Here is a 27,047-nt window from a genome sequence, read left to right as displayed (position 1 = left end):
TAGTAATTCTAGGTTAATAACCGGAATAAGAACACATGTGTTTTCAAAAACAACATATCATGCTTAGTAAAGGCCGATCTTTTGATCGAGCGAGCGGGGGTGCTCATTGCATGACCTTCCCCTCTCGTACCCAAGTTCCCGAGCCGAGGCAACTTTGGTAATGACAGACATGTGGCCTTAGGCACGAGTTAGGGTTTCCTAAATTTCCCAAAACAAAACACTTAGGTGGCGACTCTGTATCTGGCAAAGCAGTCCATGTTTGGCACTTCTTTATAAAAATCAGTTTTCCAAAACAATTTGCCGGATTTGGACTCTTTGGTGATTTATCGGTCTCACATTGCACTTTGTGAGATTAGATTCAGAACCGTGACATGAGTCTAAACTGTAGTATCTAATGAACAAACGATTTGCGCCCTTCGTGCGTGGAGCGGGAGTTCCGAGGCAGTCTACACTAAGCAAAAAGCTCCGGGAACATACGTCGAATTTTCTCTTCCAATTCCCAAGTGATATCATTCTTATCCTCACTCCATTGCACTTTCACCAAGTTCACTTTCTTGCACCGCAACTGCTTTATATCCTGATTTAGAATAGTAACCGGTCGCACCACATACATTAGATTGTGACTAATCTCGAACACTTCTGGCGATACTACTTGGGAAGGGTCTTGCACACACTTCCGCAATAAAGATACATGAAACACATTGTGAATCATAGCTAAAGAAGGTTGTAGGGCTAATTTGTAAGCCACATTATCAATCCTTTCAGTGATCTCGTATGGTTCCACAATTCTAGGTGCCAACTTTCCTTTCTTTCTGAACCGCATGATACCCTTCATTGGCGAGACCTTCAAGAACATAATCTCTAACATTTAACTCAACCCGCTTACATTTTCTATCAGTGTAACTTTTCTGACAACTCTGTACATGTAGACACCCCATTTTTGATCGTCCTCAAGACTTGGACGTCACCGTTTGAACACTCGGTGATTATCCATGTTTGTGTTTGTTTGGAGTTCCCGGAGGTCTCGGCTCGCGCGCCTTGCCTCAGGATCCCCGAACTCAACCGTTTAGTGTCTGGTTTTGCACCAAACACTTGCATCTTGCCTTTGAGAGGCAGGGTAGGGCTTGTAGACCGTCCCTACCCACCGCCGGCAGTGGCTAGAGGCCACCGGCTGGTGTTTGCTGCCACCGGCAATGTAGTTTGCCGGCCGGCACTATTTGTTGCCGGTCAGCACTTTTTTGTGCCGACCGGCACTCTTTTTGGCCAAGATGGCATTTTGGGCCGGCCGATTGCTGTTCATCTGCTTTTGCAGATATTTTTAGACAGCTGTCTTGCTTTTGCATCCCTCCATACACGTGTATGGAGGGATCCCCCTCTTGCAAAGCTTGTCTTGTAAGCTTTACAAGACAATATAGAGAGAAGCTCTCTCTAAGGCAAAAAAGAGAGGCTTGGTTAGAGACTTAGGATTTTTTGAGAGCAAAAACAGCCATTGTTAGGGTTTGAGTTCTAGGGTTAGAGTTAGATATACACTCTATCTCTCTTTCCCTCTCTTTTGTTCACTAGGTGCTTTGTGTCTTACTATTGCACACAAACACCTCGTGTTTCACCTTCCTCTTGGAGTTGAAGTTCTAAAGAGTTTGTTTTGAAGTTTTGGTGTTGGATTCAAGCTCAAGGAAGCCATTGGAGCACCATTTGTGAAGGGGTCTTCAAGGGTGAGATTCTAGTCCTTTTTTTCCCCATTTTTGCATTGATTTTATACCTACCTTAGAGCTGTTTTTGTGATTATTGTATAACATAAAAAAGTTCTGTTTTTAGGCCCTCTTTATTGTTTATTAAGAGTGTTTTGTTGTTTGAGGGTTGTTGACCACCCTTAGGCCTCAAAAGGCCTCATTTTGAGCCATTTTGTGTTAGCTCCGGGATTTTGGTGTTGAGATCTCTTCACCACTGAAATCTTGAGGGATTTCAGTGGTGAAGATGATGCTTTGAAGTCCCAAGAAGGAGAGGGCCACCCCCTCTCCTTGTTGTCCTTGAAAAGGACATATTTTGGCCTCTTAAGGAAGCCTATGCTTGAGTGTGTGTTGAGCATGTTTGGTTTGTTTTTCATGCTTATATATCCATAATATAACATGATTTGAAGTTGGTTTTGGAACTCCATGCATGCTTAGCATAGTTGCCTTGTAATGCCATGTTTATGCCTTAATGTGCCTTAGGTTGTTAGCCTTTGTGGGAGCATGTTTTAGGCTTAGTCTTGTGAAGATTATATGCTTATTTTGCCATGTTTTAGGTCTGTCCATAAGTGCTTGGGTTGATTTTGGCATGCTTGATATAGCTCCTTTGTATTTGGGCTTGTTAGCCTTGAGCATATGCATGTGTAGCATGACATCTTTGCATCGATTTGGTGATTTGGAGTCACTTTATATGTTATTTCAGTCCCATTTCCATGCTTGTTTGATTGCCTTGCATGCCTCTTTAATGCTTTGGAAGCTTGTGTAGCAATGCTCCATGTTTTGGTGTCTATGTATGCCTTTGTATTTGAGCCACTTAGATGCCATCTAAGGGGTCCTTTGGCCTTGTTTTGACATGCTAAAAATCTGTTTTAGTAGTTTAATGCATGCCATGTTTGTTGTGATAAACATGCTTCAAAGCTTCATGACTTGCTTCAAGTACTTGGACCATGCTTGCATGCACTTGCTTGTCTTGTTTAATGTGATTTGGCATCATTTTATAACATGATTTTAGAGCTCGCGTTGCATGCCAATTGTTCATGATTGCCTCTTTCAAGTGTGCTTGAATGTTGCTTGCTTTGTGCCTAAGTGTTGGATCTTAACATGTGTGTGTGTGCATGTGCGCTTAGCATCCATTTTAGGCATTAATGGCCACTGTTTTAGGCCTTATTAGAGCTGCCTAATTCATGTATAAGCCCATCTTGCCATCCATTTCCATTGCCATATGTATGCTTGTATGCTTGCATAAGTGCCTTGCCATGCCATGTTGCATTCTTAGCTTGTATGCCTAGGTTGCATTGCATCTTGCATGCATGCTTTGTTCCTTGAATTAGTGATAGGAATTGGGCCTAATTTGTTTGATTGGTTTGCATGCATTTGAAATCAAAGTTGCATACTTGGTTCTTTGGGCCATCATGCATGGAAATGCGTGATTGGTGGTCCGAAAACCGAGGCAAATGTCCCTTTGAGTCATTACAATGATAAGAGACATGGTTGGTGCATACATGCTTTGAATTGTGCTGCCATGCTTTGCCTTGCCCTCTGTTGCTGTGAGTTGCAGGTTCTGCAGGAATACTCTGCCGACCGGCAGTGTAATGTGCCGACCGGCAACCTTTTTTCTGCCGACAGATTCAATTTTGTGCCGATGGCCATACCACACTGCCGGTGGCAATCTCAATCAGCCGGTGGTGATCCTCTCTGTCTAACGGATCAGTCCTGAGGCTTTGACAGCCTCCAGAGGAGGAAAGGAAGGAAAACAGAGGCAGCCCATGCATGGTGGCGCGCTTCCCGAGGCATTTTCCTGTTTTAATTAATTTAGTTAATTTGTTAATTAATTAATTAATTTGTAATATTTAATTAACTTGCGTAGTTAATTAATTTGTAATATTTATTTGGTCCCTCCGAGTGAGGGCAAATCTGTAATAAGTGTGTGTGGGTGGTGTGCATGTTTTCCAATCCCCATTTCTTTTTTCCCTTTTATTTACCTGCTTATGGTGGTAGATTAGGGCATTTTTCAAAATTAGCATACCTTATGCTATGCATGCGTGCATCCATGCATTTGTATTGCATACATTAGGCTCGGTACATCACGCTAATTGCATCAATACTTCAATTCCCAAACTGAATACGTGATAATTGTGCATTTTCACATGACATGTTTAGGATAGCCGAGCCTATTCTAACAACACTTTGTATGCGATGCATTAGGCACTTAACATGGACTTGGATCATGCATGTTTGCTAACAAGTTCTTTGTTTTGGCACGGAGTACGATGTAAGTATTTCCGCTTTAGCATATCGCATGTGTGTGAATGTTAACATGACAGTATGCTTGCCATGCGGCTAGATGCTTATGTGTTAAACTGCTTTGAATGCTTGTGGGTGAAGGTTGGATTGTTTGAGTTGGAAGAACTCATTGAAATCCGTGTTTTAGCCTACTCGCGAGTAGCAAATTCCAAAGCATTTTCAAAACGAACGGATATGCAATGTCTCTTTCCAAATTAGGCAATCTAGTCTATACTTGTTTGTTGCGCGCATAACATAGTAATTCTAGACTAATACTTGGTTTAAGAACACATAGCGTTTTCAAAATTGGATATCACGGTTAGTAGAGGCCGGTCTTCGGACCGGGCGAAAGGGGGTGCTCATAGCTGACCTTCCCCGATCGTACCCAAGCTCCCGAGCCGAGACAACTCCGGTGATGACGGACATGTGGCTTTCGGCACCGAGTCAGGGTTTCCTAAATTTCCCCATTTTAAAAAATATTTAGGTGGCGACTCTGTATCTGGCAAAGCAGTCCATGTTTGGCACTACTTTTTCAAAAATCTGTTTCTCAAAATGATTTGCCAGATTTGGACTCTTTGGTTCAAATTTAGAACCGTGACACAAATCGAGTCCGAAATGTAGCATGAGGCCCCACGCGGGCGCTGTTACAGTTTCTGGCGACTCTGCTGGGGATTTTTAGAGAGTTTGACTCGAACTCGTGATATCCTGTTTTGATCTCATTTATGTGTTTCTTTGCGTTGCATGTGCATTGGTGCGCCTAGGAACACAGTGTTTGCCATCTGCCATTCCTGAACGGTTTGCCGGAGGCTTGTCTTGTCAAGGCATGTCCATAAGGCTGACCGGCTATGGGCTCTGACAGCATGGGAACACAAACCCCGGTTTACCGGGGTACCCTTTTTGACCATTCGACCTAGTGCATATTCGGATCCCTAGTGACCATTCCAAATTAGGACAGGCTGCTTACCCGATATTAGGTTGTTTGAGAACCGCTGTGTGCGTAGTGAAACCCTAGCTCCTGACAAAATAGGACAGGGAAACCCTACCCCAACATAGGGGTGATTGAGCTCTCTTTTACTTGCTATGTGCTTTTAGAGTGTATCTCTACAGGAACGCATATACCAGTTTGTGAATTTGAGTATCGGGCCCGAAGGCGCCAGAATCAGTATTGTTGAGAATCAGTTATCGGGAATCAGTTATCCGCGGGTATCAGATTCAGTATTTTGGGAACAGAAATCTGGGAACAGTGATCAGCAGTAGGGTACAGTTGTTTGGCTACACCCGTGTTTGATTAGTTTGGGCTGAAATGCTGTCTGTTTTTCTTTCAGTTCAGAGAGTTGCAGAGTTGATACAGAACAGTCAGTGTCTCCCCTTGCTGAGGCAAGATTTATGGCGACACAAAGTTCAGAAGAAATTGTGGTTATGACGGCTGCATTGGAGCAGGGGACCGCTCCGCAGAGTGAGGCCAACATCAGTATGTCACACCCGCCCAGGTTGCCCGTTGTGCACCCAGTCTGGGCTCCCCAGTTATACCAGGCTCGTGAGCCCACCACCTTTGAGTTGATGGGAATGATAGGTGACCTCCAAAGGTCTGTGGCAGACCTCGCCTATGGAATATCGGCTTCACCGCCAGCGGCGCCGTATGCTGGGAATTTCGTACCACAAGAGCCCCCACTACTGGGGCGGATTGTGATAGAGCTCAGCCAGCCAGAGGTGGCTTTCGGCTATAGCCACGACATGCCAGCATCAACCCCGACCCTTGATCAGGCTGAGGCTAGGGGAAAAGACAAGGCGAAGGTAGACGCCGATCCTATTGAACAACTGCTGTGGGCAGTCGAGGCTCTGAAAGTCAGAGGAATGAGCAAGCAACAAACATCTGCAATACTGACCAAAGCTGTAGATGACATTTTCCCCGCTCCAATCAAAGGCAGTTCAAGCCAGGCAGAAAACCAGGATGGGCCCCGTCATGCCCAGACAATTCCTGTAGTTCCCAACCCTGCACCGGGAAAGGTTCAAAAAGCCAAGGCAGCGCCAGCTGATCCTTTCGCCAGCGCATCTGGCAAGAATCCTCAAACTGCAAAGTATCTGCCCCGAGGGCGCAGGGTTTTTCACGACCTCCACATGCCTTTGTCTAGGGCATTGCTAATACTGGCGAAGAATGGGCACCTTAAGCCTTTGGAGCCCCGGCCACTCCCGAAGAATCTCCCCGCCACCTATGATGCTACCTTGTACTGCGCGTACCATCAACAGTCCGGTCACAGTACCGATGGATGTTCCCGCCTTCGTCATGAAGTGCAGGATTTGATTGATAACAAGGTTATCCTACCACCCACCTCAGGCAAGCCCGTCACCACTCAGTTGTTGGATTTCGAGGGCTCAGATACTGCGAGTATGTAAAGTGAATCGCCTGCGGGCAACATTTGGTGTATTTTTGAAGCGTCTGGCATGCATTTTCGAGCGTCGGTGAAACCAAGTTTTGTAAATCCTGGCTTGGATGTCGAGTCAGTCTTTTGTTTTGAGTCTGTCTCTTTGTCTTGAGTCAGTCTTTTTTTGCTTAAGGGTCTGTCTGGTTGTATCGAGTCAGTCCCCGTTGTATATAATACCAGGTGATTCTGGGGTTGTTGTCCCGAACGCCATTTTGTTATTATCTGTTTTTGTTTTGAGTCTGTTTCTGCCAAGGGGCCAGTTGCACCAACAAATCCGAGTGAAACAGCTGTTGCTATCTCAACCTCGTGCTTGCTTTCAGCATAAGTACCAGAGAATTTGATTGGGCTGACAGTACATCTCGCCTGCTCTCCTGCGCGCCAAACTCATTGCATTAACCTAAGTTTTCCAAAAACAAACTTTTTTTTGAACACTGCGGTGATGAAAACGAAGAGGAAGGAATTCCTCGGGTTTTGCAAAATTTTGATCATTTTAAGAGAAAGAGAGGCGTGCTAAGCCTTTTAATGAATAAAACCATGCTTGTCGGCGTGAGTACTGAGAAGGATCCTGGCCTGATCCAGATTGGTTCCACACTATCTTCGGCGCGAGCGATTTGTCGCTTTCTTAAAAATTTTCAAAAACAAATGTTTTACGTGGCCCTGTGAAGACCTGTGTGGAATCGCTCTTGAGATTGCGCAGCCTAGGATCGCTCTCAGCCTCAAGATTCAACCTATTTGTTTTCCGAGTTTGAACCCGTTCAGAACGTTCAGAAAGTTCAACGGACAAACGCCATGAAAGGCCCGTGTGGCCAGTTTTGAAGTAGCCCTCGAGCAAGAGGCACCAAAAGCCAAATCAGAAGGAGTGGATCTCGCCGGAAGAAGCTCGTGGAGCAACCATGATGGATTCTTCTGCAAATCAGTGCAACAGCCGTTCTCCTGGACACAGAGAGGCTTCAATTCCAAAAAAAAAAAAAACATTTGGCATGGACTTGCTACACTTTTTACCCTTTGAGAGGCTCGCTGGGTCGAAAACCTGGAAGGGCGGCCCAGGCAAAAGTTAGAGCAAGAGAAAAATACAAAAAAGACAAAAAAAAAAGAGAAGAAAAAGAGAAAAAAAAAGAAAATTGAAAAAAGAATGGAAAAGAAATAGAAAATGAAAAGAAGCTCGCAAGGTCGAAAACCCGCATTGGGCACCTTGGCAAAAATGAGAGCCAAACAAAGTGAAGGTTAAAATACCCGAGTGTACCTTAGCCGGAACTACGTAAGGCTTGAATCCCATGTTTGGGATACGTAGGCAACTTCATCATGAAGTCCAGCCCCCAACGCTTTCATAGCGTCTCAGTCCATGCAATGGTTTCGATCTCATCCCCAAAGTCCAGTGGCCAACACCCTTCAAGGTGATTGTGTCCATATATGTGTTGTGACCGTCTTCGTCATCGCTGTGTCCAAGAGCTCGACCATCACCAATGAAGACTGTTTACAGATTGCTGCGGCACCATCCCAAACAAGGGGCAACTTTCCGTTGCCACGAGCCGCCGTGAGCCGCCATTCAAACTAGGGGCAACTTTCCGTTGCCTCCCACCCCCCTTCAAACCAGGGGCAATTTTCCATTGCCTCCGATCCGAGGTTGCGCATCTCGAAGAGTAAGTTCTATGCTTGTTAAGCATCAGCTGTTTGAAAAAAATAGTTTTTGAAAATTTTTACTGAGGTTGACTATCCTCTCGAAAACTATTCCATCTTCCAAAATCGGACCATTGTCTTGGACCCAAAAGGGAAAATTTTCAGTGCTTGCTGCCTGACTTGCACGGTTTTCAAGTCAAAAATCGAACAAGTATGTTAATCCAACTCTCATTTTGATCAAAACTGTTTTAGTAGAAAGCAAAAACAAAAAACGGTTAAAATGATGAACTAGGGGCACAGTTGAGCCAGGCGTTCTGTCTTTCCCCCGTCATCGACGTACTTGCCAGAAGGGCGCTCTACCCGCCGAAAGAAATAGCCATGAGCTAACGGCATTGGGCTTGAACCCACACTGTTCTATTTATCCATCAATCACCCCGGGGAGGGATGAAAAATGAGAGAATGAAGAATAGAGAGGTGTAAGTTGAGAGAAAAGTGAGGAAAAGGGTTTTGAGAGAAAATCCGAGCTTGAGAGTCGAGTCATGTGAGAATCACAAATCAGAAAGGGTGGGAAACACTGCCTAGAGAGACTGGCTCCTCGTGATCTGAGGTCCCCCGTCTTCGTCAGCGCGTTTGTATGTCGTGTCTTTGGTTTTGTTTATCTCCACCTTTGTTTTAGGTCTTTTTCGAGCGTGTCTCGTTGTGTTTAGGTCGTGTACCTTTATATTTGAGTCCTCCCCGCTGTGTTCAGTTGTAGGCTCGATATCCCGGTTTGAAAAACCCTCATTCGATTTCAAAAATCATTTATGCTCAGAATGCTGTGCCATTCTCTACATTTGAACGTGTTTCGACTCCAACCGGTTCCATCTTTGAGGTCCGTCCTGTCGAATTGGGCTGTTTGTTTGAGAATCGCCGTGTGCAGAATGAATCGAATGCTGGGTTATGGGCTGTATGCAGATTAATCCCCAGTAGAGCAAGGGCTGTGTGTCCAGAATCAGGCAGTGGATTGCTTGGGTTATTCTGCTGTTGGCTGTTTAAGTCATCTGATTATTGCAGTGCAAGTGTTCAATTTTCAGACAACCAATCAGTTCCACTTACATTGAGGTGTAACATGATGAGATGCGATGTAATGCATGAAATGTGTAAATGTAACACTTTTTCAGATAAAAAGTCCGTTTCATTTAACTATCTTTTCAAATGTACAAGTTTTAGAAACAAAAATCTGCCTGCGGCAGTACAAGGTAATCTATCTACCAACAAAAAGAAAAGTACAAGAAAGAAGAAAGATAACAAAATCCGCATCTCTGTCGAGCACTCCAAGGGCTGTCAGTCCGTCCTGGTCCTCTTCCTGGACGAGGGTCCAGGAGCATCATCAGCGTCGTCGTCAGAGCCCGAGCTAGAACCATCTCCGGTCTCCTCCTCCGATGACTCAGACTCCGCCTCTGCCTCCGCCTCTGACTCCTCATCATCATCGTCCGGGACTGGAGCTCGCGAGCTACTCCCGACATGAGTACGCCCTCCCCTGGTACGGGGAAATATCCGGCCCTCCTCATCTCTCCCCCGGGCAGAGACAGAAGGTCTAGCTAGAGCACCTCATGCCATGGGAATCTGGAAAGGAGGCTGAAAAAGGTACACAAAAGTGAAATGCATCAGTATACTGTAGGTAGTTTAACAGTGTATGAATGCCATGAGCAGTTTAACAGTGCAGAATGCAGAGTATGAGTGCAGTATGAGAATGCCGTGAGCAGTTTATCAGTACAGAGTATGGTGCAGAATGCAGTGTATGCAGTGTATCAGATGCTGTGAGATCAGTGTATCAGATGTTGTGCCGTGCGTCAGATTATGCAAAGCAGTGTATGAAGGGTTTGAGGCCAGCGTCAGAAGGACATACCGGTATGCTGTAGACGGCTAGGAGGTCAAAAGTCCGCTGGAGCATCCCCATCATCGAGGCATTCATCGCCAACGACTGACGGGTGTACCCCGAAGAAGCCTGCAAAAGTATCAGACGCATCAATATTCTGTGGAATTTCAAGTAAATTGAGATGAATGACTGTACAAAATGCAGTAGAACATACCGGCGGTAAGTCGGGGACATCGATGAACTCGTGACCAGCCGGTGGAGGGGCGAAGGGGATCTGATAGGTCGACCGACCCTGCCCCTGGAAAGTCAGTACAGCGGGCAGGGCAGGCCAGCCAACTCCTCGTCCTCCCTGCACTCTGCCCCTACCACGGACTCGGGCCCTCCTCGAAGATCCAGCCCCTGCTCCCGCTCCGGCCCCAGCCGCCGATGCTACAGGCCTGGCCCCCTCTACTCGACGACCGCTTAAGGGGCGCATCAGGTATGTCCGCACGTACTCCTGATAGTCGCCGGTGCCTCGGAAGCCGGCCTCCTCCCAGCCGATGGAGTAATCATCCAGCTGCTCAGTGGTCAGCCCCTCGGTCTCCCTCATCTCTGCAGGAGGGTGAGCCGGGACTATCTGCTCAGGTAACCCGCGGGTTTGGCGTAGAAAACGCTCCCCCAGGTACCAAGCCCGACAGACCGGGCCCTCAAGCAGAATCCGAAAACGCGAGGTCTCCTCAGCACCAGGGAACCGACCCCGCATCGCCGACGGCAAGGAAGCCCATGGCCGCCAAGTGATCTGAAAATGACAGACAGTTTGTTATCTACTGTTATTGAAATTTGCAGTGGGAAAGCGAAGCTAAATAAACTGAAAATAAAACATACCTCGGCCGGGGTGATGGTGTCAAAATATCGGCGGAAGAAGCCGAATGTCTCCCGTGGTCGCCGGGTGCATCTCCCGTCGAAGCGACTCAAGAATGGGACAGCCGAAGGAGGCTCCGCGACTGGTACGGGTGCAAGCCTAGGGAAGTAGGCGTAAACCCACAGCTGCAAAACAGATGTCAGTATGACCATCAGATAAAGCAGAATATACAGAATAAAGCAGAAATAGCAGAGCCGTGTGTTGTGCAGTGTATTGTTTACAGTGTACAGTGTGAGCAGTGTACAGTCAGTGTAAAGCAGAATGTATGTGTGTGCCGTGTGTACAGTATACAGCAAGCATAGAGCAGACTACAGTGTGTGTAGTGTACAGAGTACAGAGAATATCGGACAGAAATGAAAAGCGGAGAAGAAATATACCTCCCAAGCCCGCTAGTAACCTCCAAACAGCTGGCCGCTGCTGCGCGAAGCCGAGCTCATATATCCATAAAGGGTGGCCAGAGCAGCCCCACCCCAGTCATAGTGCAAAATGTCCCGGACGTCCACCAGTGCGCTGAGAAGACAGAGAGGCACGGTGTTCGCTCGGTCGGCGAAGATGGTAGTCCCGAACAGGAACATGAGGAAGCCGCGAGCATACCTCTCCTCGTCCTCCGGGGTCATCTGCGCCTCCTCCTCCAATGCGGGCTGGACCCGAAACTGGACCTCGAACCAGGAGTATCGGACGAAACCTGGACGAGCTAGTGGTGGGGCCTCCCCCAGTAGATGGACCTGAGCGGCGGTCCACTCATCCATGTCGGTGTCGAAGGGGATCGGATCACCCCCTACCCCGATGCCTGTGAACATCGAGAAGTCATAAGGGGTCATCGTCATGTCCCCTGCAGCAGAAAAGTGGAAAGAATCGGTGGTGTCCCACCACCTCTCCGCCAAAGCAGCAAGAAGAGGTCTGCATGTGGACAACCTAGAGAGCCCTCGGCAGAAGGTGCCGATGCCCGCCCGGTCCACGATGCGTCGGACCGCATCAGGGAGCTCATCATACCACTACCGTGCACCAGTATTCCCATACCCGCGAATGGTATGGGAACCCTCCTGCAAACAGAAAATAACAATTGCAAGACAACATTCAAAATGCAGTTTTGAAAGGACAGATATGGTATGTATGCAAGTTTGTCAGATTCAGACAAATACCGGGTGCCGGTGTGCTTACAGTGAAATACGTTTGTTGTGTCAGCGTGTTTGGGTGTTTCAAAGCAGATATAGCATGTGTGCAAATCTAACAGATTCAGACAAATACTGGGTACCAGTGTGTATGCAGTGAAATACAGTGTGCGCCGTGTGTTTGGGTGATTCAGGGCTAGTGCAGTGTGTGTGCATGTGTCAGTCTCAAACAGATATCAGTTGTATGTATGTTTACAGTCAATTACGGTCTATGGTGTATCAGATTTCAGCAGTTAAAGAATACAACTAACTATGGCAGTTTTGTATCCTACATTGCGGAAAGTAAAGCAGAAAGAAGAGAGTTACCTCGGAAGTGCCGAACGAAAGGTGGGAGGTAGGCTCACGCAGTAGTAGCTCAGGCGCCACATGCCTCTCGAAGCTCCGGAACTGACGCAGGCCGTCGGGGGGCAGAACATGGATCGCCGGCCGGTAGGTCGCCGGGTCGAACGGGCGCTCGCTCAGTGGTAAGAGCTCGACCCCGGGATCCATCTCGTGGTCCGGGGGAGTCCCGCCACGTGGAGTGTCGTCCGCCCTGTAGAGAATGGTGTGAAAATGGCCGGAAAAAGGAAAATTGGACAGGAATGCGAAGAGTCATCCAAAAAGTCAACTCCCGAGAGGGTCGGAAATGGCCGGAAAAGCCGGAATGTGAAAAGGCATGGAAATGAAGAGGAAAGTGAAGGGAACAAACCCCGAAAAGGTGAGAACGCCAAACGAGGCACCGAAACGAGAATGTGATCGGTCGAAAACGTCCGAAACGTGAAGAGAAACGCGAATCCGACGACAAAACGGGCGTAGAACGCGAGGAAATGGAGAAACGGGGAAGGAAAAATGCTCTAGAGAGAGAGTGTGAGAGTTTTCGGCGGCCAAGGAATGAGAAAATAGGGTTTGAAACCCTATTTTATAACACCCAAGGTGAAAAGTCAAAACTGCCCCGCACCAGCAACTGTTTGCCGGTCGGCAATGTTTTATGCTGGCCGGCACTTTTTTGTGCCGATGGAATTGTTTTTGTGCCGATGGCCAGCCGGTGGCCTCATCTTTCGGCCGGTGGGGTTCCCACAGCCTTGTTTAGGCCATTTGAGTTGTTTTTGGTCTTCATAGCTCAAGAAAGTGCAAGAAAGTGCATCTCCGACGCTCAACCCGCCTCCGTTCTGACCGCAAACTGTGCCTTCAGTGTGTGGCACTCGAATTCGTGCAAGGTGTATCCTTTTTGTATCCTTTTAAAGTCAATAGTTGCCCCATATGTGTTGCACGAGTTCATCACACTACTTCTGTGCATTGTAACGCGCTGTCGCGCGCCACACATTTGCGTTGTTATGCATGTGTTACATGCGTTGCAACACGCACCCCTTTGCATTGTCGTGCACATTTCTCATGCATCATCATTGCATTTCCATTCCATGCATCGCCATGCATTCCGGAATACGTGCGTTGTTGCGCATTTAAGCCCACTTACACTCCGTGTGGCATGCGTGTCGCACTTAGCATCGCACTGTTTTGTGCATTTCAAACCATCGCACTGTTTTGTGCATTTCAAACCTCGCGCTGTTCTGCGCATCGCACTGTCTTGTGCATTTCAAAATTGTTCGCGCTGTTTTGCGCATCGCACTGTTTTGTGCATTTCAAACCATCGCACTGTTTTGTGCATTTCAAACCTCGCGCTGTTCTGCGCATCGCACTGTTTTGTGCACTTCGAAATTGTTCGCGCTGTTCTGCGCTTCGCACTGTTTTGTGCATTTCAAAATTGTCGCGCTGTTTTGTGCATCGCACTGTTTTGTGCACCTCACTTACATCTTGCATGTATCCATTTCATGCTATTTTGCGCATCTCATTGCATTTTGCATGCATTCCATCGCACTGTCCTGTGCACTCGCGTTGCCTAACGCATAGCGCTATTTTGCGCATCATACCATCGTGCAATACCACGGTCTGGCGAGACCTTAAACACGCACGGTCTGGCGAGACCTTAAACACGCACAGTCTGGCGAGACCTTAAACACGTACGGTCTAGGAGACCTTAAATCCTTGGGAGGTGCGAAACCTCCGGTGCATTGATGTGCACGTTTTTTTTATTTGGCATATAAGTCCATTTGCATCAACTTACATTCCATACGGCATGCGTGCCTCATTCTTGCATTGTCTTGCATATTGCTAACAATATTGTACCTGTTAAGTTTGTTTTCTTTACAGGCACGATATTGTATGTACGGTTCATTTGAGGCTGGAGCGACCAGACGAACCGAACAGGTATTTAGCGGTCTGGCGAGACCTTAAACACGCACGGTCTAGGAGACCTTAAATCCTTTGGAGGTGCGAAACCTTCAGCGCATTGTCACGCGTCTTGTAAATACCCCCGTGGTCTGGCGAGACCTTAAACACGCATGGTCTGGCGAGACCTTAAACACGTACGGTCTAGGAGACCTTAAATCCTTGGAAGGTGCAAGACCTTCAATGCATTGGTGTACACACTATTGCTTTGTACATATCTTAAGCCGCGTGTTGTCGCGCATTCCATGCAACATGCATTTCATACATCATTTGCATTTCAAAAAAAACAAACAAACAAAAACATGCATTGTCATGCATACATTTTGCATTCCGGTCTAGGAGACCTTAAATCCTCTAAAGGTGCAATTCCTTTGGTGTTTGTCGTGCCCGAACGACTTTCGGTGGTCTGGTAAAGCCACCTGCCTATGTTTGCGATGAGTTCCTAGAAGACCAACTGGGACGGTGGAAACTAGAGTTCGAACGGCTGATGCCTAGAACGCAAAGGTTCGGGAGTTCCGAGACTAAAGTCTGGTTTAAATACCCAGGGCTTTACCCTCGGCTTGAAATCTGTATGGAAGCCCCATAGGTTGAGGCGGCATGTCTACGCCTCAGTTCTGGATACTGAACCAACCTAGTATATCACCCTGTTGGTAAGATAGGGAAAGTTGCAATCATAGTCATTGCATCATAGTGCATTGTCATGCATTTCCATTGTAGCCTGCATCCATTGCATTTTCCCCAGTAGGTCGCATCATACTGCATTGTCATGCATAGTTGTAAATATCCATTCCATTGCATATTTGTAGATATTGCATTGTAGCTTGCATGCATTCATTGCATCACCTTCCGCCTGTGGCTTGCGCCTTTCCAGGTTGAGCTTGGTCCGGTATATGCCCTTACTTTTCATGTTAAAACACAGTTCTGTATGTGTATCGCGCCGATTCCACGTTGATATGTTGGTTGAGGGTTGCGGCACCTTTTCTGTGTTACACATGGCCTGTATGTGTACATACCTTTCCTAGGCAAGATTTGGTTTGGCCTGCGTGCCATATCCATTGCCATCTTCCTAGCATATTCATCCATCCATTACATTGTAGTGTAATTTTTGCATCCGGCATTAGGATCGTAATCCTTTCTCCAGCGGGTCGTTTCCCCACTTATGTCAATTCCACCCAATACTTGTTCTTGCGTCTGTCTACAATACTCATAGTTCAGTTGACCGTTCTATGGTAGACAGACTTGTTACCTCCATCAATCTATTTGACATAGGTGTGGTTTCGAACCGCTCGTGATTGGATCACGATTCAATTGCTTTGCATGTAGCTTGCATTGTTTCAATTACATTGCATGTTTATTTGCATGGTTTATACATTGTTTTGTATATATTGCATTTCGTTTTGCATCCACATTTGCATTGTCATGCATGTTGCTAACCATATTGTACCTGTTAAGTTTGTTTTCTTTGCAGGCACGATATTGTATGTACGGTTCATTTGAAGCTGGTGCAACCAGACGAGCCGCACAGGTATTGTATCCTCCGAGTGAGACGTATTGAGAATTCCATAATTCTCTTACATCCTTTCAGCATTGTAGTGTAGTTTGGTTTGCTAGCTTAAAACTGTCGCATGTTTGCTTCATTACAGCTTTCTTTGCATGATCATAAGTTATGCTCGGCTCCGTGCATTGTCTTGCATTTTGCCCCTGCCTTCGGGCGCATATCTTATTTGTCTTGTATGTTTGTCTGAGTCTTCGGCCTTGTCAAAAATGGGTCGTCTCTGGGCTTTGACATTCACTCCCGTCATTGTTATGACTTTCGAGTTCTGTCAAAGAGGGGTAACTGTAGACACCCCATTTTTGACCGTCCTCAAGACTTGTACGTCACAGTTTGAACACTCGGTGATTATCCATGTTTGTGTTTGTTTGGAGTTCCCGGAGGTCTCGGCTCTCGCGCCTTGCCTCAGGATCCCCGAACTCAACCGTTTAGTGTCTGGTTTTGCACCAAACACTTGCATCTTGCCTTTGAGAGGCAGGGTAGGGCTTGTAGACCATCCCTACCCACCGCCGGCAGTGGCTAGAGGCCACCGGCTGGTGTTTGCTGCCACCGGCAATGTAGTTTGCCGGCCGGCACTATTTGTTGCCGGTCAGCACTTTTTTGTGCCGACCGGCACTCTTTTTGGCCAAGATGGCATTTTGGGCCGGCCGATTGCTGTTCATCTGCTTTTGCAGATATTTTTAGACAGCTGTCTTGCTTTTGCATCCCTCCATACACGTGTATGGAGGGATCCCCCTCTTGCAAAGCTTGTCTTGTAAGCTTTACAAGACAATATAGAGAGAAGCTCTCTCTAAGGAAAAAAAGAGAGGCTTGGTTAGAGACTTAGGATTTTTTGAGAGCAAAAACAGCCACTGTTAGGGTTTGAGTTCTAGGGTTAGAGTTAGATATACACTCTATCTCTCTTTCCCTCTCTTTTGTTCACTAGGTGCTTTGTGTCTTACTATTGCACACAAACACCCAGTGTTTCACCTTCCTTTTGGAGTTGAGGTTCTAAAGAGTTTGTTTTGAAGTTTTGGTGTTGGATTCAAGCTCAAGGAAGCCATTGGAGCACCATTTGTGAAGGGGTCTTCAAGGATGAGATTCTAGTCCTTTTTTCCCCATTTTTGCATTGATTTTATACCTACCTTAGAGCTGTTTTTGTGATTATTGTATAACATAAAAAGTTCTGTTTTTAGGCCCTCTTTATTGTTTATTAAGAGTGTTTTGTTGTTTGAGGGTTGTTGACCACCCTTAGGCCTCAAAAGGCCTCATTTTGAGCCATTTTGTGTTAGCTCCAGGATTTTGGTGTTGAGATCTCTTCACCACTGAAATCTTGAGGGATTTCAGTGGTGAAGATGATGCTTTGAAGTCCCAAGAAGGAGAGGGCCACCCCCTCTCCTTGTTGTCCTTGAAAAGGACATATTTTGGCCTCTTAAGGAAGCCTATGCTTGAGTGTGTGTTGAGCATGTTTGGTTTGTTTTTCATGCTTATATATCCATAATATAACATGATTTGAAGTTGGTTTTGGAACTCCATGCATGCTTAGCATAGTTGCCTTGTAATGCCATGTTTATGCCTTAATGTGCCTTAGGTTGTTAGCCTTTGTGGGAGCATGTTTTAGGCTTAGTCTTGTGAAGATTATATGCTTATTTTGCCATGTTTTAGGTCTGTCCATAAGTGCTTGGGTTGATTTTGGCATGCTTGATATAGCTCCTTTGTATTTGGGCTTGTTACCCTTGAGCATATGCATGTGTAGCATGACATCTTTGCATCGATTTGGTGATTTGGAGTCACTTTATATGTTATTTTAGTCCCATTTCCATGCTTGTTTGATTGCCTTGCATGCCTCTTTAATGCTTTGGAAGCTTGTGTAGCAATGCTCCATGTTTTGGTGTCTATGTATGCCTTTGTATTTGAGCCACTTAGATGCCATCTAAGGAGTCCTTTGGCCTTGTTTTGACATGCTAAAAATCTGTTTTAGTAGTTTAATGCATGCCATGTTTGTTGTGATAAACATGCTTCAAAGCTTCATGACTTGCTTCAAGTACTTGGACCATGCTTGCATGCACTTGCTTGTCTTGTTTAATGTGATTTGGCATCATTTTATAACATGATTTTAGAGCTCGCGTTGCATGCCAATTGTTCATGATTGCCTCTTTCAAGTGTGCTTGAATGTTGCTTGCTTTGTGCCTAAGTGTTGGATCTTAACATGTGTGTGTGTGCATGTGCGCTTAGCATCCATTTTAGGCATTAATGGCCACTGTTTTAGGCCTTATTAGAGCTGCCTAATTCATGTATAAGCCCATCTTGCCATCCATTTGCATTGCCATATGTATGCTTGTATGCTTGCATAAGTGCCTTGCCATGCCATGTTGCATTCTTAGCTTGTATGCCTAGGTTGCATTGCATCTTGCATGCATGCCTTGTTCCTTGAATTAGTGATAGGAATTGGGCCTAATTTGTTTGATTGGTTTGCATGCATTTGAAATCAAAGTTGCATACTTGGTTCTTTGGGCCATCATGCATGGAAATACGTGATTGGTGGTCCGAAAACCGAGGCAAATGTCCCTTTGAGTCATTACAATGATAAGAGACATGGTTGGTGCATACATGCTTTGAATTGTGCTGCCATGCTTTGCCTTGCCCTCTGTTGCTGTGAGTTGCAGGTTCTGCAGGAATACTCTGCCGACCGGTAGTGTAATGTGCCGACCGGCAACCTTTTTTCTGCCGACAGATTCAATTTTGTGCCGATGGCCATACCACACTGCCGGTGGCAATCTCAATCAGCCGGTGGTGATCCTCTCTGTCTAACGGATCAGTCCTGAGGCTTTGACAGCCTCCAGAGGAGGAAAGGAAGGAAAACAGAGGCAGCCCATGCATGGTGGCGCGCTTCCCGAGGCGTTTTCATGTTTTAATTAATTTAGTTAATTTGTTAATTAATTAATTAATTTGTAATATTTAATTAGCTTGCGTAGTTAATTAATTTGTAATATTTATTTGGTCCCTCCGAGTGAGGGAAAATCTGTAATAAGTGTGTGTGGGTGGTGTGCATGTTTTCCAATCCGCATTTCTTTCTTCCCTTTTGTTTACCTGCTTATGGTGGTAGATTAGGGCATTTTTCAAAATTAGCATACCTTACGCTATGCATGCGTGCATCCATGCATTTGTATTGCATACATTAGGCTCGGTACATCACGCTAATTGCATCAATACTTCAATTCCCAAACTGAATACGTGATAATTGTGCATTTTCACATGACATGTTTAGGATAGCCGAGCCTATTCTAACAACACTTTGTATGCGATGCATTAGGCACTTAACATGGACTTGGATCATGCATGTTTGCTAACAAGTTCTTTGTTTTGGCACGGAGTACGATGTAAGTATTTCCGCTTTAGCATATCGCATGTGTGTGAATGTTAACATGACAGTATGCTTGCCATGCGGCTAGATGCTTATGTGTTAAACTGCTTTGAATGCCTGTGGGTGAAGGTTGGATTGTTTGAGTTGGAAGAACTCATTGAAATCCGTGTTTTAGCCTACTCGCGAGTAGCAAATTCCAAAGCATTTTCAAAACGAACGGATATGCAATGTCTCTTTCCAAATTAGGCAATCTAGTCTATACTTGTTTGCTGTGCGCATAACATAGTAATTCTAGGCTAATAATTGGTTTAAGAACACATAGCGTTTTCAAAATTGGATATCACGGTTAGTAGAGGCCGGTCTTCAGACCGGGCGAAAGGGGGTGCTCATAGCTGACCTTCCCCGAGCGTACCCAAGCTCCCGAGCCGAGACAACTCCGGTGATGACGGACATGTGGCCTTCGGCACCGAGTCAGGGTTTCCTAAATTTCCCCATTTTAAAAAATATTTAGGTGGCGACTCTGTATCTGGCAAAGCAGTCCATGTTTGGCACTACTTTTTCAAAAATCTGTTTCTCAAAACGATTTGCCAGATTTGGACTCTTTGGTTCAGATTTAGAACCGTGACACAAATCGAGTCTGAACTGTAGCATGAGGCCCCACGCGGGCGTTGTTACAGTACAATGTTAATACGTTTTCGAATAATGTTCACCTTTTCCGTGGTCTCTCTCACCAACTCTAGCCCTAACAATGGCGTATCTCCTACCTCCATCCAACAAGTAGGTGATCGACATGGCCACCTATACAAAGCCTCAAAAGGTGCTATCCCAATACTTGAGTGATAGCTATTATTATAAGTAAACTCCACCAATGGCAAGTGTTCTTCCCAACTACCACCAAGATTATGGACACAAGCTCTCAACATATCCTCCAAGATCTGATTAACCTGCTCAGTTTGCCCATCCATTTGAGGATGGTAAGCCATTCTCAAGTCTAATCTAGCGCCCAAAGCATGATAAAAACTCTCCCAAAACTCTGCCACAAACAAGGAATCATGATCCGAAACTATAGAAACTGGCGCGCCATGAAGTCGCACCACCTCTCCGAATATACAGCCTAGCTAGTTTATCCATAGTTTGGTGAACATTGATAAGAATATAATTAGCAGACTTAGTGAGTCGATCCACTATCACCCAAATAGATTCATTGTCTCGCTTAGACCGCGACAATCCATTCACGAAGTCTATAGAGATGTACCCCCATTTCCAAGTAGGGATCTCGAGAGGCTGCAAAAGTCCAAACGGTCGTTGGTGTTCTACCTGAACTTGTTGAGACACATAACATCGCGAAACATACTCTTCTATGTTCTTTTTCATACCTTCCCACCAAAATGTCCTCTTCAGGTCATGATACATCTTAGTCCCACCAGGGTGAATGTTATATCGAAACCTATGGGCATCATCCATAATCCTTTTCCTCAATTCAATAATGTTAGGTACACACAGCCTGTCCCTGAATCGCAATCTCCCCTCTGAGTCCACAGACCAATCAGTAGGACAATCATCGATCAAATCCACTGCAAGGTTATCGAGCTTGCTGATGTGGAATCCATCTGAATACTGCATCTGACGAACTTTACCATGTAACGTCGGCTGCATGGTCAAACTACCAATGTATGCCCTCTCGACACTCTTTATTGATTGAACATCATGCATGGAAACTAACTCCAAGTACTTCCATTCCTGAATCATCAAAGAACCTATAATCCTATGTTGTCGACTAAGTGCTTCTGCAACCACATTTTCTTTCCCCAGGTGGTAAAGGATCTCGAAATCATAATTGCTAATCAACCCACATCTGTTGCCTCATGTTCAACTCTTTTTGAGAAAAAAGATATTTGAGGCTCTTTTGATCTGTGTATAACTCAAAGCGTTCCCCAAACAAGTAGTGTCACCACACTTTCAATGAAAAAGCAACTGCTGCCAGCTCTAAGTCATGAGTAGGGTATCGTCTCTCATGAGGTTTTAACTATAATGAGGCATAATATACAACCTTCTGATGCTACATCCACACACATCCCCAAACTAGTTCCACTTGCATCAATAAACATTACTAACTTTTCCCTTTGTACTGGTATAGTTAACATCGAAGCTATAGTCAAACGTTGTTTTAACTCCTGGAAAGCTCTCTCACAATCATCTGTCCATAAGAACTTCACATTCTTACAGGTTAACTTGGTAATGGGTGCTGTAATAATAGAAAACTTCTCCATAAATCTCCTGTAATAATTGGCTAGTCCTAAAAAACTCCTCACCTCTGAAGGGTTCGTGGGCTGCTTCCATTCTTTGACCGAAAAAACTTTCTCAAGATATACCGTTATGCCCTGATTGGACTCAACATATCCCCAAAACAAAATTCTTTCTCCCAAAATGACACTTACTGAAAAAACTGCTGCTCCCCCAGAGTTTGTAACACGACTTTCAAGTGTTCTTTGTGCTCTTCCTCATTCTTAGAATACACCAGGATATCATCTATGAAGATAATCATAAACTGATCTAGATACGGTTGAAAAATTCTATTCATAAAGTCTATGAAATAGGTAGGAGCATTGGTCAAACCAAATGGCATTACAGGAAATTTGTATAACCCATACCGGGTTCAAAAAAAGTAAGCGATATACTTTCCTTTGACACACCCATCTAATGGTAACTTGTTCTGAGTTCAAACTGAGAGAACACGATTGCCCTCTTCAACTGATCAAACAAGTCATCAATTCTAGGTAACGGATAGTTGTTCTTGATAGTCACTTTGTTCAGTTCTCTGTAATATATGCACATGCGAAGAGTACCATCTGTCTTGGAGACAAAGATCGCGGGTGCTCCCTATGGGGAGTGACTTGAACGTATGAACCCTTTCTAAAGCATCTCTTCCATCTGCTTCTTCATCTCCACAAGCTCTTTAGGCGCCATTGTGTTTGCCGCCTTAGAAATTGGTATAGTTCTTGGCTTATGCAAAATTCTACTGTCCGTCAAGATGGAAGTCCAGGTATTTCCCGAAATACATCCTCAAACTCACATACCATATCTACCTTACTAATATCGTGCTTGGGGATTTCTACTGAGTACAGAAAACTTGTAATCACTGACTCTCCTCTATCGCTATAAGTGTGGGTAAACCCTGGCTTACCGAGAATATCTATATTCACAGTCCTTCCAGAATAATCTAGAGTCACAAAGTGTTTTTGCAGCCAATCCATACCCAAAATAATTACAAACCCCTCAAACCCTAAACACAATTAAGTTCGCATCCAAGACTCTGCCCACAAAGTCAATCTCAAAATCTTTACACATCTTATAAAGAGTATCTGCCTCTCTTAAAGGGGTCTCAACACGAATAGGTCTAGACAAGGAGGTAGTTACAAGGTGTTCTCTTTCTACAATCTGCCTAGATATTAAAGAATGAGAGACGCCGGTATCAAAAAGTACTCTAATGGGTTCTTGAAAAAGATTAAAGGTACCTTACACTTTGTCATGTCTTGGCGTCACTGTAAATGCCCTGGCTAGAGTTGCCTGACCTTGTCACGCCTGCTATTTTTGAGGGCAATCCTTGACTACATGTCTCAACTACTGACACCCAAAACACTTCTTATTGATCGGTTGAGGTGCTACTACTCTAATAGGTGGAGGTCCCTCCAACTGAGGTATGACAGGACAATAACCCATCTGTGGCACCTGTTGCCGTTGTCCCTGATAACCCTGTGGACACGGGCCACCCGGTCTCTGATAACAGTGCCCTTGGGGTAGAAAATTGCCCTGAGGCCTGAAATTACCCAGAGGTCTAAAATTTCCCTAACTACCCTGTTGTTGTGGCCTCTGAAACTGCTGACCCCTATGTCTTTGATCATAAGGTTGATAGTTGTTCCCATCACGCTGTTGGAAATGACTCCCTCAAGAAGTCTCTCCGACCCTGACCTTCCCTTCCTTGAACTATTTTTTTCTTTTCTTCATACTTTAGTGCCAAGTCAAGAACTCTGTCAAACGGTTTAACATCAAAAGGAATAAGGGACTTAAAAAGGTAATGATTAAAAACCTTTATAAACTTTTCATTCTTCTTTTCCTGCGTGTCAACCAAGTGAGGGGCATAACGAGATAACTCGTTAAACTTGGTGACATACTCGATCACTATTCTTTTCTTTGTGTTAGCTTCGAAAATTCAACACTCAACTAAAACCGAATAGTAGTAGGAACAAACTTTTGGTCAAAACGGGTCTTGAAATCTGTCCAAGTCATAGCCGTCAAATCTACACCCTCCTTACACGAGTTCCACCAAAATAAGGCTTCTCCCTCAAGCTGATGTGTAGCCAACTTTTGTTTTTGGACATCGGTGAGCTGCATATGACCAAACACCATCTCACATTTCTGGAACCAAGTGTCAGCTACAGTGGGTCCTCTATCTATAGAGAATTTCTAACCTTCCAAAGAACTAAAGTCTTTGTTTCTCTTTGCAAATGGATCTTCCTGCTGGTCTTGATTATTCTTCTGCACAACCTAAAGTAACTGAACCATCATCTTCCCCACATTAATGTCACACCCCAAACTCGCCCCTAAAAGTTTGGGCATGACCAATTCAGAAATGGACATAGAATTCGGTTTGCATAACATATGGGGCCTGAAGGGAAGCAATTATCAACATAAACAGTATCCATTGAGCTATCACTACTATGCCAAGATCACAAACATTGCATCAGATAGGCAAACATACAGTGAACATACATATGAGAAACAGTTATGTGCATACATATATACAGACCCGGCCCCTCTATTGGGCGTGTAACAAAAGCATTGGTAAAAGAGGGTTATACACATTTCATAACATTAGACAGAAAATTTAGAGCACAAAGCCAAAAGCTTAGCAAGAACTCCACAAAAACGAATGAGCTTCATCTAAGTGCTTGGACGCATTGAAGTTGACAAAAGAGAACAGACATGATGGGTTAGGACTGACCTCCAGGTTGCTTACCTACAGAGACAGACATAACATAGAGTGAGCAAGGCTCAGTGAATAATAGTACTTAACAGTTCAATAATAAACTTGAATTATAATGTGTACAAGTGTAGAGGTCATATAATAAATCTTATTCTGTAAACATTTTCAGAGTGGCCCTGGGCCCAATGTTTATACGGAGAGGCTTCAAGCCTAGTATCATGCAGAATGGCCTCAGGCCCAACATATTTTACAGATCGGCCTCAGGACCAACAAATTTTACAGATCGGCCTCAAGCCCAATAGATTTTACAGATTGGCCTCAGGCCTAATAGATTTTACAGATTGGCCTCAGGCCCAGATATCAACAGAGCAGGCTAGTCTTAGAGTCATACAGATGTACATAGATTTTTTCAATAGTTCATATAGGGTAACACAGTTGACTTGCGATTAACAAAGCGTTAATAGTAATTATTAATGATAAGGAAAGCGTACTACTGCAGTACTATTACTCATAGTGCTGTGGCAGAGCGACAGTTCCTTCCTGAACGTGCCCTTGGCTCAAATCTTTACAAACCCTCTCAATTTTCCCAATCCTCTTCCTTGTACAACTTCTCTTCTTTCTCTCAAACTCTCTTCTTTTCTAACTCTCTCTCTCAGGAGATATTTGAGTTAAGAACTCCCCAAATCAAATGTGTAAAGATAGATATATATCTAAATGTTGAATAAAACAAAAATTTAATCAGCTTAATCATTCCGAATCAGATTTTTAATGAAACTCATATTATGATCTAAAAATTATGCTGAACTCAATTATAAAGTCAATTTCAGATTATTAAACTTCTAAGGCTTCCAATTTCAGATCAAAACATCACAATTATAATAGATATTTCTCTTATTAGACAGATATGAATCTCTAATCATAAGATTCCCTCACTTGAACTTAATTTCTCATGAAATTTCACAGTAAGCATATAAATGCACAGAGTAAGGGACTGAAAGCATACCAGAAAACATGTACGAGGGTCGGGTTATTACACTCTCCCCCCCTTAAATAAGTTTGGTCCCTCAAACTTGTTTTACCTTAGGATAGAAACAGATGTGGATACTGGTATTGTATTTCCTCTTCTTTTTCCCAAGTAGCTTCGGTTCTGTAGTGTTCCTGCCATTCGATTTTCACCATCGGAATCCCTCGGTTCCGTAGTTGTTTTACTTGCCGAAACAGAATTCGAATTGGTTTTACTTCATAAGTTAACTTAGCATCCAGAACAATTTGGTGGTAATCAATGACATAAGATGGATCTGGAAGATACCGTCGAAGCATAGATACATGGAATACATTATGTACTTGACTCATACTTGGTGGAAGGGCGACTCGGTAAGCCACCGAACCCACCTTCTCCAGAACTTGGAATGGACCAATATATCGGGGTGTTAATTTACCCTTTTTCCTAAATCTGGGATGTCCCTTTATCGGAGTAACCTTTATAAAAACATGATTACATGCTTCAAATTTCAAATCTCTTCGTCGATTATCCGCATAACTCTTTTGTCTACTTTGGGCGGTTTTCAGTCTTTCCCGAATAGTCTTAATCTTTTCAGTTGTCAGTTGGATGATTTCAGGCCCTAACAGTGGCCTATCTCCAACTTCGGCCCAACACACGGGAGAACGACATGGTCTTTCATACAGAGCCTCATAGGGTGCCATCCCAATACTCGAATGGTAACTATTATTAAATGTGAACTCCACCAACGGTAGATGAGTTTACCAATTTTCTTGAAAATCCAAAACACACATTCGGAGCATATCCTTTAATGTCTGTATCGTTCTCTCAGATTGTCCGTCTGTCTGAGGGTGGAAAGCTGTGCTAAACTTTTATTCTGTACCCATTGCTCCCTGTAGACTCTGCCAGAATCTAGATACAAACTTCGGATCCCTATCTGATACTATCAAAACTGGAACACCATGGAGTCTCACAATTTCATTCACATAGATTACAACAAGTTTATCCGCATTGTACTGAGTTTTCACAGGTAGAAAATGGGCAGACTTAGTTAACCGGTCTACAATGACCCATCTAATGTTCATACCCCGAGGAGTCCGTGGTAATCGTATCACAAAATCCATAGTCAGATGTTCCCATTTCCACTCCGGGATTGGAAGGGGTTGCAATAACCTTGCTGGTCTGTGATGCTCTGCCGACGAAATCCGTGATCCCTTTTTTCATACTTGGCCACCAAAAATTTTGCTTCAAATCTCGATACATTTTAGTACTCCCAGGATGCAGTGAAAGTCTTCAGGCATGTGCTTCTTCCATCAATTTTCATTTAGCAGCTGACACGTTGGGAACACACAATCTGCCTTGAAATTTGAGTACTGAATTTATCAAATTGAATCCCGGTCTCGATTTTGTCTCTAACTCATCACATATCTTCTTCAAAATTTCATCTTTCATCCGACGTAGTTTGATTTCTTCAATTAATGTCGGTTGGGCCATCACTGCTGCTACTATGACCTCTCGTCCATGCATCACAAGGTCTACATTCATTTTCTCTAATTCAACAAATAACTCTTTTCATTCCGTGAGCAAATTTGCCAAATTTCCCATACCTTTCCCGCTTAGTGCATCTGCAACTGTATTGGCTTTACCGGGGTGATAATGGATCTCCAAATCATAATCCTTAATAACTTCCAACCATCGTCGCTGTCGCATATTCAACTCTTTTTGGGTAAAAAGGTACTTGAGGCTCTTATGATCAGTGTAAACTTCACAGGTAGTACCATACAGCTAGTGTCGCCATATCGTCAAAGTAAAAACCACTGCTGCTAGCTCAAGATCATGTGTAGGATAATTCTTTTCATGGGGTTTGAGTTGTCGGGAAGCATAAGCGATGACTCTCCCAGTTTGCATAAGTACACAGCCAA

At 44.5% G+C, this 27,047-nt stretch overlaps 1 protein-coding gene across 1 annotated transcript; it reads right to left on the bottom strand.

Annotated features, from left to right (window-relative positions):
• Window positions 1-451: 451 nt before the first annotated feature.
• On the bottom strand, window positions 452-26,835 carry LOC145799691 (uncharacterized). The gene is made up of 6 exons (XM_082889310.1): window positions 26,733-26,835; window positions 22,219-22,334; window positions 21,580-21,647; window positions 20,566-20,996; window positions 20,086-20,174; window positions 452-844 (listed from the first exon to the last, which is right to left on the bottom strand). The coding sequence occupies exons 1-6, from the start codon at window positions 26,833-26,835 to the stop codon at window positions 452-454; spliced, it is 1,200 nt and encodes a 399-aa protein (XP_082745436.1).
• Window positions 26,836-27,047: the final 212 nt, after the last annotated feature.

This window comes from Camellia sinensis, chromosome 9 (assembly GCF_055761805.1).
Source record: "Camellia sinensis isolate YWXY chromosome 9, ASM5576180v1, whole genome shotgun sequence".
Taxonomy (NCBI): Eukaryota; Viridiplantae; Streptophyta; class Magnoliopsida; order Ericales; family Theaceae; genus Camellia; species Camellia sinensis.
The sequence above is the reverse complement of the archived record's forward strand: the minus strand, read 5'-3'. Positions and strand labels throughout refer to the sequence as shown.

Coding starts and splice junctions, on each gene's coding strand:
- LOC145799691 (XM_082889310.1), bottom strand. CDS start 26,835: ATGCGACAGCGACGATGGTTGGAAGTTATTAAGGATTATGATTTGGAG. Junction 22,335..26,732: donor AGATGCACTAAGCGGGAAAG/GTATGGGAAATT, acceptor CTGTGAATATAG/ATATTCTCGGTAAGCCAGGG. Junction 20,997..21,579: donor GGGGAGCAGCAGTTTTTTCA/GTAAGTGTCATT, acceptor ATGAGGCAACAG/ATGTGGGTTGATTAGCAATT.